This window comes from Vicugna pacos, chromosome 23, assembly GCF_048564905.1.
Source record: "Vicugna pacos chromosome 23, VicPac4, whole genome shotgun sequence".
In the NCBI taxonomy this organism is placed as follows: domain Eukaryota; kingdom Metazoa; phylum Chordata; class Mammalia; order Artiodactyla; family Camelidae; genus Vicugna; species Vicugna pacos.
Genome location: NC_133009.1, coordinates 16,950,277 through 16,963,446, shown reverse-complemented (window position 1 = coordinate 16,963,446; position 13,170 = coordinate 16,950,277). Strand labels below are relative to the sequence as shown.

The 13,170-nt window shown below is 43.3% G+C and overlaps 1 protein-coding gene across 3 annotated transcripts in view; it reads left to right on the top strand.

Annotated features, from left to right (window-relative positions):
- Positions 1 to 12,549, top strand: part of GREM2 (gremlin 2, DAN family BMP antagonist) — a 90,945-nt gene extending 78,396 nt beyond the window's left edge. For 2 of the 3 annotated variants that reach the window (XM_031690048.2, XM_006198879.4), the window contains exon 2: positions 9,288 to 12,549. In XM_031690048.2, the coding sequence (XP_031545908.1) occupies positions 9,289 to 9,795 (507 nt within the window). In that variant the 5' untranslated portion in view covers position 9,288 and the 3' untranslated portion in view covers positions 9,796 to 12,549. Of the gene's footprint in view, positions 1 to 5,264; positions 6,042 to 9,287 lie in introns of those variants that run through there. The other variant, XM_072948547.1, reaches the window with a different exon arrangement.
- The last annotated feature ends 621 nt before the right edge of the window (positions 12,550 to 13,170 follow it).

Below are 13,170 nucleotides of genomic sequence, written 5' to 3'. Positions count from 1 at the left end.
ACACACAACACAATTACTTGTAAATAACCTCCGTCCCATCCTCCTGTCACAAACCATTAAAGAAGTCCTCTTCTCTAAACGTGGGGAAATTGTTCAAAGAGAGAAGAGCTGTTAGATCTAGATTTCAATTAACTTTAACACTGATTGCCTATCACTGGACTAGTCTCTGGTCCTTATTAATAAGGACGTCATAAATGAAGTTTGCCCTGGGAAGTGGAATGCAGCCTAGATCATTACATTTTAGACAAAAAAAATAGGTAGGTTTTTTTTTTTCAGACTATGAAGTGCTTATTAAAAGTTCCATCTCTTAGGTTCCACCTCCAATCCTGAGAATCAGAATTCCTGTAGTATAGATTCTGGGATCTGCAGAGTTAACAAATTCCCAGGTGTGTCTTGTTTATAATGAAGGTTGAGGGCCATTTATGAAAGAAAAAGAGTCCTATATTGAATTTGTCTTGAATACAAATAACAGACATTGTTAACAGAACTTGCTCTCATGGAAAAATATGCCAATACTTGTGTTTGGAAACAGCATATTAGAAAATGTTTGATAAACTTGGCTTAAGGTATAACTGGTTCTGTCTGATGTTAACAAAGAACATTCACTACAAATAATTCCAAAGTTCAGCAGAAGTCCTTTTTATTCACATTATTTATAACTAGGCTGATTTAAGGAAGGATCTAAACAGAGAGTTATAAGAAACAAAATGGATTCTCACCCCCCAAACATATCATGAGCACATGTGCACCCAGTAAATATTTGCTGCATGAATGATATACTTAAATTTGTTTCATTTCTCAAATAAAAGACAAAGAAATGATTCCTAATCTCCCAGGCTTCCTCTTCTCAAATTCCAGTTGTATTCTGCTGTTTAAAGTACTAGCAATTACGACATCTGTAATTTCTCTAAAATATTACATATTAGTTCATTTTTATTAATTGGTCAATTACTATGTGCCAGGACCCATGCTGAGTTCCAGGGATATGGTGGTGATCGAAACAGACTTGGTCTCTAATCTGATGGAGTTTTCCATTGTGGAGGACCAGTAAATTAGGCATTTTGTGAGAAATTATTTGAAAATCGAGGAAAAACTCAGGAAAAAATGTAGGGAACTTAAAGCCGAGGAATCAGCTTGGAGCTTGCCTCGTGTTGTTTAGTTTTTAGTGTGATGTTGCTTGGGTTACTGTTGTTGTGGTTCAGAAAGTAATTTCTCTCCTCTCCAGTGTCTATTTTAACCTCACTCAGTGTGAATCCTTAAATTCATCGGAAGGCCGATGAATTCTGGCTTCTCAACAACATCTCAAAGCATAATAAACTGGATTTGTTACACATTATCTTCACTCCCCCCCGCCACTGCAATCTTGCTCCAACTCCCATTGCATCTCTAAAGCTCCTCTGGCCAAGATTACCTCCATCAGTCCAGTGAACACTTCAGGTTTTCCCTCACCTGGTTTCTTAAAAGCCTTGGCTAGTCTTGCTCTTCCTCAGCCACCTTGTCGGTTTACCTTCCTCACTCCCTCGAAATGCTTGAGTCCTCAGAGTTCCACCTTCAGCCCACTTCTCCCCTTAACTCCACCCCTGAGTGATCTTATTACCCCATGAAATAAACATCACTTCTGATCCACCCTCGGAGGCCCATCTACCAGGCATCTTTCTTTCCTTGTGCTGTAGAAACTCTCCTGCCCCTGCGAACCAGCTGTTCCTCACATATTCTCTGCCGCAGTGAGTACCAGCCCCAGCCCTATCCCCATCCTTCAGCTGTCTGAGGCAGACATCGAGATTTCCTCTTTTTCCTCATCCTCATGTCCATTCAATCACTTCAACATGTGAAAAAGTCCAGATATCTTGAATGCTTCCTTCCGTTCTATCCCCATGGCCCCTTAGTTGAGGCCCACGTTGCTTCTTTCATGGATGACTCAGTCAACTAACTCAGTCTCCTACTTTCAGGGTTAGTGTCCCTTTTTGTTTATGTATCTCATTCCTGGCATGAAATTGATGTCTTACTCATTTGTGTATTCTGACCTCTAGGAAAGTGCGTGGAACATGTTGAATGAAGATGTGAATCAATCAATCAATGCTCACGATGTAAAAGTAATGCCTGTTGCAGGTGTATAAATAAACTGTTTTTAGTGTTAGTGTTCATTTTTAATGAGTTTTTGACACTTTTTTTTTTACTTTTTCCATGATTCCATGTCCCTTGGCACATTTTAAGTCTCCTGGTTGTCTCTGGTTATATTTGCTTTCTTTGGTCAAGAGCCTTGAATTTTCCCTCTAATTTGTCTGAATTCAGCAACGGTTGTCAGTAAGAGCTAACTTGAAAAAGGCAGGGTGCATAAGACTTAACACCAACTGAACCAGACTTCTTGATTCAATTAAATTACTTAATATGGGACTTTCCAGTCCTCTATGACCCATTGGCCAACAAAATGTTTTGGAAAACTATCAGGAAATAAAGGTTGCAGAATTCAAGAGAAATGAGTTCAGGAATAGGAGAGGAACAAAGCCTGAGGTCTTTCTTCACAACATTTACTTGTGGACATAAAATTTTTATACATCAAAAAATTCAAGGATAAATTATTCTTCTTGCTCAGTATCATTAATGCAATTCTCATGCTTAGAAATAATATAATACTAAACTTTAATATACTTTAGTGTAGTATTCTCTAAACATTTTTAGTTTTAAATCTATGTAACCTCTCACAAAATTTTTAATGGACATCTAAAATTTGCAATGGATGCCATTTAAAGAATATTGCAAAGCTGATGTTATAAAATAAAATGGTTACAATACTCTTCTTAACATCTCCAGAGGAATCTAAATACCATAGCTATTGTATGCTCACTATTACCCATTTAAAAAATATGTGTAGAAAATATTTCCTTACAGGAAATTTTACATTATTTTTTTCCTTCAATTCATATTTCTCCCTAGTTCTCTCAATAGCATTTCCTTAACAGGTTTTAGGTTTGAAAGCATTTATTTTTCACCTTGCCATTCTTTTATGTGACAAAAAGTGGGCACATAAATTTTACTTTTAATTCTGTCTCTGTAAAATTTTAACTATTTAAATTTTTCCTGTGGATTAATTACTCATTAGAGTTTAGAAGAGTATTCAATTAAAATAGTATAATATGTTATAAATTTAGCAAATAATTATTAAATACAAAAAGGTAAATTTTAATTATTTACCTTTCTTAACGAGATGGCCTATACATGGAGATTTTTGTTGTTATTTATGTTTTCATGATTAATATACTTATTGCCAAGAAGAGACAAGATTCAGCAGAAATTTTTTACCACGTGAGTGTGTGTTGTGTGTGTGTGATCATGTATACAATACATTTTTTTTTCAGTTGAAGTATAGTCAATTACAATGTGTCAGTTTCTGGTGATTATGTATATAATATAGATTAAAGAAATATGTTCACACATATTGTAATAGTAATCTGTTTTTAATAGCAATGAACGTCTCAGTATCTTAAAATATTTCAGACTTATATGTGAAAAATCAGTTATCATTAAAAATTATTTTTGGTGATATATCAGCTGACAATTTAATTAGCTCGATTCTTCCATTTTAATTTAAAGCAAATTATTGAAAACAGCTCAACTTGAAAAACGATTTCTCTATTAGTCGTTTACTTTTTAGTGAGGGCACCAATATTTAGAATTGTCCTTTTGTTTGGTGCCTTTGTTACACCTCAGGCAATAAACCACAATAAGAATAGGTTGGATGAAATCTGTCCTTTTCTTCTGTCAAATGGAAAAAGAGTTTCTCTCCAGTCCCCATCCCTGCTGGACCTCGGTCACAGTCCCCTAGTACACAGACAGAAAACATCCATTCAAGCAGATGGCCAATGCAGTGCCCTAAGGCAGTTTTATTACAGCCATACAAATTCTTAGAACACAACTGGGAAGTGCTCCCACTATGAAAATTTAATTTTGATTCATTTTAATTATTTGAATTATTTGAATATTCTTGTGCAGATGTTACATATTATTTATTACTCATAACCATTAACAGAAGAGCAAATATTAGTTTTTCTAATCCAATCTAAACTTAATACTCATTTTTAAGAAACTTGAGAACCATGCCCACGTTTCTTCACAGCCACAGGCCATGGGGTTAAGTCCTGTCCATTCTCCTATTATGGTCGAGGTTATCGGCCTTTCTTAAGGTGTCCTCTGCTGCCAGCTTTACACGGGAAGGGAATCCTTCATCCTGGTGAGTACTCAGTTATGGGGAGTTCTGTTTCTAAGGGCACTGCAGAGGGGCAGCCATGGTGAGGAACTTCAGCTCATTTTACGGTAAAAACTTGCAAGCGGTCCTCTTGAAAATTTCTGTTGCATGGACTTGACTGGCCCACTTGATGATCATTTGGGATTCCTAACATTAATTTATTTGCAAGCTCAATTGGAGAAAAGCTATAGAACAGTTCACCCAGAAAGAGAAGCATATTTCAGTCAGTATTCTGAGGACTGACTCCAAATGTAATAATAAATCCACCTTTGCTTCTCTTGGAGAAACTAACTCACAATTGTCTCAAAAGATTTCAAAATTGGAAAAATCCTCTGGGGCTTCTGAGAGCTCACTGCCCCCCTGCTCCCTCTGTTCCTTCCTGTTCCTCTGAATGTCCAGCGCAATGTTCTCCTCCTTGCTATCTGCTGTCTCTCTCGTTCTCCTGCAGGACGCTAACCAGACTTAGCCCCTGTAATGACAGCCCCTTTTAAAACCACATCCAACGAGATGGCACCAAAACACCATCAGGTTAACCCCTGGATTACAGCATGTGATGTTCAGACAACGTGAATTGGACATGCTAAGGGAACCAACGATCACCTGAACGGAACACACAGATCTTTGGATTCACTCTTGCTGAGAAAGCTCCTTGACGGAAACAAGCAAACTGCAGATGATGAAGTTGGATGGGTGGGTCCACATGTGATGTCACTTAAGTTCACCTTACAAATCTTTGCAAAACTAGAAATGCAGCTCTAGAGACAGTTCAGATCCCACCCATTCCTTTTCATTGATCCTAAGACGTCCCCTGTTTATCTCAGTCGTCTCGTAACCTCTCTGGGAACTCTTAGCTAGATCAACTCCGATTCCTAAGACTGAAGGGAAAGGAAGAGAGAAAGAGGCCTTTGGAGAAGCACAGACTGCTGGCAGGGCTGCCTCCCTGGACGAGAGCAGCTGCTGCCACCACAAACACAGTCCGGGCTGTGGAAGGAGTGGGCCCGGGCTCCCCGCCGACGGCGCGCGTGCCCTCGGGGAGCCCGCTCACTCCCCGTCCGCGTCTGTCCACCGGCGGACTGGCCGCTCCTGAGGCCCTTCTGCCGCCCGCCTCGCGCGTAGCGATGGCTCACGGCAGCAGCTTCGGTCCTGCTCCCCTTCTCGTCTTCCGTCGAATAAAACCCCTCAGGACGGCCTGACGTGGACCAACCAGCTGCTAACTCCGGGTGCACATTCAGGAAGGCACCGCCGGACGGCGCAGAACTAACCTGCTTTACCGCGGGGTCGTGTCTGAAGACCGAGACTGGACGTGAACAGGGCTGGGCCGGCTCCGGTGCCTTTAACTGAAACTGCGGGAGCGAAGCTGCGCCCGACGCTGCTCCGTCCAACACGCAGGGCTCCGCGCGCTACCTCGAGCCTCCTTTTCAGCCGGAGACGAAACTCCTCGCGTGCACACCGGCAGCAGGTGGGCGTCAGCGCAGCGCGCGGCGCTGGTAAGCCCTGGACACATCAAGGCTTCCTGCCCTCTCCTGGGCGAAGGATTATATACAGCTTATTATACGATTTGAGCTTTCTGGAGGCCATTAAAAACAAAAACAAAAAGCTTCCGGCATTCGCTGGCAAACACCAAGGAAAGCGAAGGAAATCCCTTGGTTGCCGCTGCCGCTAAGTCAGCAGCACCCCCAGAAGTACGAATTCCTGTGAGAACTGGCCGTGACTCCGTGGCCTCCCAAACCTGGTGGCGACTTAAAGGATAACCTCAGCGGTTGGTTACCCACTGAACAGGAAGAACGGCTACAACAAGGTAAAAGTCTGATTCTAAAGAGCACCTATGGTTCAGTCCCAGCGGCTGGCCTGTCCTCCCGGAGTGCCTCCAAGAACAAGTCTTGAATTACACACATATATTAAGTAACCCACTGGAATACCGATAAAACCATTTCTTGGGGAAAGCAATACTATTGCAAGATGGCCTCCCGAACGTATCAAAGAGGTCAAATCTGTCCTAACTATAACCCAGGAAAACCTATTCGTACATCTCTGGGGCATCTTCCTCTCCTCTGGGGACCCACTGAGATACGGCAAATGGACTTTGTCCAGTTGTCTCCCTCTCAAGGGTACAGTATGTTCTGGTAACGATTTGCATGTTTTCTCGCTGGGTCGAAGCACTTCCTTGTCCCAGAGCTACAGCCACAGCAGTTAGTCAAGTGAGCTGGAAAAAAATAAGCCAACTTGGGGAATTTCCCTCTGAACTATGTAGCAATGGAGATTCCTACTTTACAGGACAGACTTTATGCTGTGTCTGTGACTTATGCAACATTTTCACTGCGCTCACCAGCCCCAGTCCTCTGGATCAGTGGAATGTGCCGATGGAATAATTAAAACTCAGCTGGCAAAATCAGCTGAATCATTTAAGCTGCCTTGGCCCAAGCACTGCCTTTGGTTTTGCTTAATGTCCGATCTACTCCCTCAGGAAAAAAATAGACTGCCACCACTTGAAATTGTTACTGGCAGACCCATGTGACTAGATGAAGGAAAATATGAACCTGCTGTGGTGAAAGGAGATGCAAGAATTAACTAAAGCCGCTGAAACTAATATAAAGCTCCTAGAGCAGTCTCTTCATAGCTCACCCCTGGGAGACAAAGACCTACCACCTGACCTCCAACCTGGCAACTATGTTTATTGGAAACACCTTCACCAGTATGCCCTCCACCTTCGCTGGAGGCAACCTTACCAGGCACTGTTAACTAACCCTCGTGCCACTAAACTTAAGGGCACTGACGCGTAGATTCGTGTTTCTTGTTTAAAGAAAGCAGCACCTCCTGCCTGGACTTCGCAACTGTCTGGAGACCTGAAACTAAAACTAACCAGACAAAGGCCAGGATAATGAAGGCGATGACACCTGCCACGGACAGCTTTCCCGAGATTTGGGACCAGGCCTGAATAATCTTGCTTTTTACTTATCTTTTCCCCCATATCAATGCTTTTGATTCAACAGTTCTTCTCCTATGGGCACAACTATATGCTAATTCAAAAAAAAATGAATCCAATTGTTGCATTTGTGGACAACTGCCCTTGTCACTTCTGGGTTAACTAGGTGGATATCTCCTCTACAAAGATCCAACTGGTAGCTTTAAGAAATTTCATTTCAGAGGAAAGAAATGTCAGTACTACTCTAGAAACCACAGGTATCACTAACTGGAACTCAATGGATGGCCCATCAACCAAACGTTAAGTTACTCTGGACATCAGTATTAGTTTTCTGTCAATGCTACCTAGGCCCAGTCTCAGGAAAGAACTAGACCAACACCAAAGAAGTCACCTCTTGTCTATTCTGAGGGGTTAGGGGCATGTACCATTCCTCTATTATGGGACGGATTATACGGTTAACACTGGGCTATGGACATCTAAGTACCAAACCCCCTTTATGTTGGGAACAGCTTACCATACAAGAATGAACTTACCTGATAATACCCAACATCTAGGATAGGCACCATGTGATTCTTGTTCTGAAACTATCACTTTAAAAGGTTGTCATTGGTTGGGAATTGATTGGGAGAGATGATCTGGTACTTTCTGGGTGGCCTCAAATGGAATCCACAGGCTTTGTGAAGTAACCTCTGGCCTTGGCTTCCTCTCAGGTGGAGGGGACATTGTACCTTAGGGTTTCCTTGGATTCAAGGGCATATTTGCACAATCCTCAACATGGCCCCTGCAAATTACCCCTTGACAAAAGCAAGGTGGGTTAGGTCAGTCTTTCACCAGTATGATCACTTGGTAGGTATTTTTATTCCCTCACTGGGAGCTGAAGACATCATAACTCATATAGAAGCGTAACAAAATTTATCCAACAAGTGCTAAGTGACAACCAACAAGCTATAAATCGTTTACATTCTGAATTATCTTCAATGAGAAAGACAGTCTTACAAAACTGGAGGGCTTTTGACATTATTACAGCTCTCAGGGTGGTACCTGTGCTACAATACAAAGTGAATGCTGTATTTTTATACCAGGTGAGTCATCTAATGTCACTCACTTAATATTTTTAAAAAGCAAATAAATGCTATGAATAACCCCATACCCAGTTTTGGAGAAATATTAAAAGGTTGGTTTAGCTCAGGTAAAAGTTGTCTAAAATCATAGCCTAGGACATCACTATTGATCCTTGCCATATTTATTACTTTCTGTATATTTTGTAAGTTTTTAACTCTCTGTATCTCTTGCTGCTATACTATGATGCCCTCCACAGGAGAAATGATAGCTTGATGTCTGGAGATGACTGACCACTCCTCTACGAGTTCCCCTAGTTCAGATCCATGAACTTCTCGTATTTTCATTCTGTAGATGGTGCCTTGTTGCTCAAACGTGGCCATAAATCTCTAAAAGTATACTTCACACACAACCACCTGTTTCCCTCCTTATGGGACATGACTTTCTGGGAATGAGTCTTCCCAGCACTGAGGAAGTCCATGCTGATGCCAGATGACCAAATCGTTGATCACCAATGCTTTCAAAAGAAAGATCTCAATCAAAAGGATGGAACGTGAAAGGAAAATCACAATGGAGTCTGTGCTGCTAAGGGTGCTCTCTAAAATGTAGCCAGGAGGCCACTGAAGAAGTGGGACTTACACACATCTCATTCCGGATGGAGTCTGAACTTTCCGACACTTATTGTCTTCATATAGGCATCCGGAACACCTGCGGTTGTGTTCCAGAAACTGGAGATACTTATCAGGCCCTTAACCTAAATAGCTCACAGCAGCTCATCTCTTAAGTGCAAATACTTCCCTTTTGAGTCAAAGCTAATCATAAATTTTGCAAGACAACTTTAGCAACCTTGTAGCTTTTGTCTTTATAAGCCCCTTTCTCTTCCCTGGAACACTCCTTTACTTTTACCTGAATCTGTGTCTCCCATATTGCAATTCTTAACACCCCAAATAAACGCCTGTGCCCTTTGCATCCTTGATACTGATTATAGTTCAGCAGCTCTCCCGCTCCACCGCCCGCAATCACCTGTCTCAACCAAGTCCTCTAATTCTTCTCTCCTTATAGGATGTTCTGGAAAATTTCCATGTCCTTGCTCCTCGTGGCTGCACTGGGGAAGCTGGAGGAAATTCAGGGGGCCCGGCCGGCAGGAGCCATCCCATCGCCTCGCAAGGATAGAGGCACCAACAACTCACAGAATTGGCAGCACATCAGGGAGGTGCTTTCCTCCAGCCAGGAGGCGCTGGTGGTGACAGAGCGCAGGTACCTGCGGAGGGACTGGTGCAAGACGCAGCGGCTGAGGCAGACAGTGCGCGAGGAAGGCTGCCACAGCCGCACGGTGCTCAACCACTTCTGCTATGGCCAGTGCAACTCCTTCTACATCCCGCGGCCGGGGGGCGAGGGCGAGGGCTCGGGCTCCTTCCAGTCCTGCGCCTTCTGCCGGCCCCAGCGCGCCGCGGCGCTGCTCGTGGAGCTCCAGTGCCCCAGCCGCGACCCGCCCGTCCGCCTGCGGAAGATTCAGAAGGTGAAGCAGTGCCGGTGCATGTCTGTGAACCTGGGCGCGGACGAGTCGTGAGCTCGGGCAGGATTCACAGCGCGCCTGCGTCCCCGTCCATCCCCGTCCCCACGCGCCCCGAGTCCCCCGTGGCAGGCATGTGTCCCGTGCCCAAGGCGTCCTTGTCACAGCCCAGCAGCCTGCGGGGCCTTGCGGCTGTGCCCCTGACCCACCTGGGCGCTGCACCTCCGGAGCCAGGATGTGAGGCGCTCAAGAAGGTGCTGGAAAACCCCCGCCGTCGGCAAGAACCTTCCGGGAGACGCAGTCGGTCCAGTGTCGCTGTTCCACAGAATGAGGAAGCGGATCTCTCCCTGGTCTGGCCCGATGGAGTCAAGGGCACTTCTTCAATCCTCTCCGGGGCTGCTCACTGGCCTCACTGAGAGCGTCCCCTCCGGTGAGCCCAGGCTTCCCTCTGAGGCTGGGGTGCACGTCTGGCCAAAAGCCCATGGACAGGGAGGTCCTCCTGACAAACTCGATACCAAGGAGATGACTTGAGCCCCTTGGATCATGAAGCGGAACTCCCTGGGGACTTGTTCACAGCAGCCACCACCGCCTCCTTCTCCTTAGTCCCACTCAGTTTGTGGACTGAAGATGAATTTGGGTGTGCACGCTTTTACTGCTGCAGTTACAACATTATCACGCACAAAGGTCTCCATGTGGACACTGGTTTTTATAGTGACCTACATCGTAATAGGTTGTTAAAAATATTATAGACCTACCCATGTATTGTTCCAAGTGTTTTGATTCTGGCTTTCAGCTCCACTCTAAGGACTGGAGTAGGTGATGATCTGCCCAGAGGTGTTTTGCTCAGAAATAATGATTCTTAGATTTGGCGGGGGGATGGGAGGAGTAATGATTTTACATTGAATAATAATTTTCACTGAAAGTACTAAAGCATTACCGCACAACGTAGGAATTGGGTTGGGATGGATGGGTGCAGGGAAGGGGATTCACTGGGAAGCTCAAAAACCCTTTAATTTTTAATGTGCTGATGTGGAGTGAGAAGGTATACTGTTTCACTGCCATGACACCAAGCAAAAAAAAAATTCTTGTTAGAGAAGTAACTAAAAATATGAGGAGTTGGGTTACTTTGTGGTATAGGAGGAAATATAAGGTATCATATATTCCACATATGATATAGAAATCTGAATTATCATACAGAAAACTAGTTTCTTTTTCAAGGGATGGACTTTGAAAAGGATGAGCAAACATTTGGTCACCTCTCGTTTTTACAATGAATTGTTAAGGTTTTCGTGTATAGTCTCTTGATATAAGGAAACTAACATAATTTGTTTTCCTGCAAAATTATGCTTCCTTTGAGTCCCTTCGCTAAATTCTCCCACAAAGTCTTCCGTGGGAGTGATGTTTATGGAATCTGTTCCATGTGAATGAGATGCCATTGGTGAGAATCAGCATATTCTGAAAAACTTTCACTGGTAATTCCCAGCACTGAGTGTCAAGTGCTGCTGCCAAAGGAACTCAGAAAGGCCCCCTTCCAGGTGTTTGAGTCCCTCTACCAGCTGCTCTGGGAACTGAGGCTCCCTGACATGAGACAGTGACATGTTCACCTGAAGAGCAAGCATTTGGAGGGGAGGACATGTTGGTAAATTCATTTCCTGCCCCTGCAATGCAGGTTTCATTTCTGTCACTCCTATAACTCCAGGAGACCTGAACAGAACATGCTGCTGTAAAGGGGGTCTTGGCTTCAGAAATGGTATAGACAGCCCTAAATCAGGAGGTGGAAACCAACAGAAATCCTTGAGAGCTGGTACCCTGGGCTGGAGAGAGTGGAGAGGGTGTCAAAATTCAGACTGAACTTTTTTTACAGTTAGTGGAAAACCTCAAGTCAGACTCAGTGGCAAAACATGCGGCAGAAAAGCTGAGATGGATAGGGGGGCCACGTGATTGTGATGGAGGCCAGTGGAAGAGGGTGAGAGGAGAGTGAGAGGAATCTCCAGCTGACTACAGAGCCAACCCTTGTCATTTTATTAACACAGAAGCCAAGCAGAAGTAAGCTGTGAACTTACAGAATGCAAGCATGAGCACACTCTCTTTGAACCCAGCTGTGGGTACAGCAATGGGAGCAATGATACGCTGCAGGTGATGTGAGGCTCCTTCCAGGGTTCTTGTATATACAAAGTTTACCCTATATGGGCTCAAATTGTATTTAAGTGTATTTGTTGTTGTTTATAAATGAAAAAAAAAGCTATAAGAATAATGTAATTATTTTATAGGGATACTATTAAATTATAGAAAAAATAAAGATACTCTAGGATTATACACGATCCTGGTGTGATATGCCATAAAAATGGAATTCTGAACTTATTGCAGTGGGCATTGAAGGAGCACTGTGCATTTAGGGTGCTTTCGCCCAGCCATGATGAGTTCAACCCCCAGCCTATGTCATACAATCTCCTTTGGGGTTTGGCATCTTCAAAGAGAATCTGAATCAGGCATCCAAGGAGCAGAGGTGGTGGGGATGGCTCTCAATGCTGGTCTTGGGGAGTTTCCAAGTCTGTTAGAGATCCCTCAGTAGCTGAAGACAGGATTCTTAACCTATTCTCACTGTGCTATCTGAATAACAAACGCTGAATGAAGAAGTCTTGAGAAACTGCTGCGAAAAGACATCTGTTATAAACCTCATCTTCCATTTAGCAGCCAGTGCATCACACTTGTCTCTTCAACAAGCCAGAACTTGTCCTGGGTTTTGTCCATTTTCACATTCACTTGTCCACTTTTACATTCACATTTCACAAGTTTCAACATTTAAATGCTTCTTAGTTTCACGGTGTCTCCATTTTTTTAATTGACTTATCTGCCATTCAAGAATCACACTTAACAATAAAAAATAAATTCTTTAATAAAATTTCATGTGGTTGATTGGCTGTATGGATTTCAAAGGAATTCAGTTTAACTTCATAATAAACAATTAATCTTAGTTTGTTAAGTGGGACAGTATACTCCACTCAAATGGAATAAGATGTTCCAATTCACTTGTTTCTGAAGTTGGCTCATTGGTTTTTAAGCTATAAAGTCAAAGAAAATTAATTTTTGCTGTTGAGTGAACAATTGGAATGTTTGTATTTCTAGAAAGCTTACTTGATGATTGACCCATCACCGCTGGTTATTAATGTCTGCATGGGAGGTAACCAGTTAGACCAAATCATAAATAATACAATTAAAACCCGCTGAGCATCAGGCTGTCTTCTGAATCCTCCTTAAACCCCACCCTTGTCACCCTCTTCACTCAATCTCCTGCCACTATATCTTAGGCACAGCAGGCAGCTCATGCCTTTTACTAAAGAGAAATATGGGAAACCACACAATTTTTCTTGTTGTTTGTATCCATCAGTGTTTTGGGGCTACTGGCTTCTCTAGTACTCAATCTGGGATACA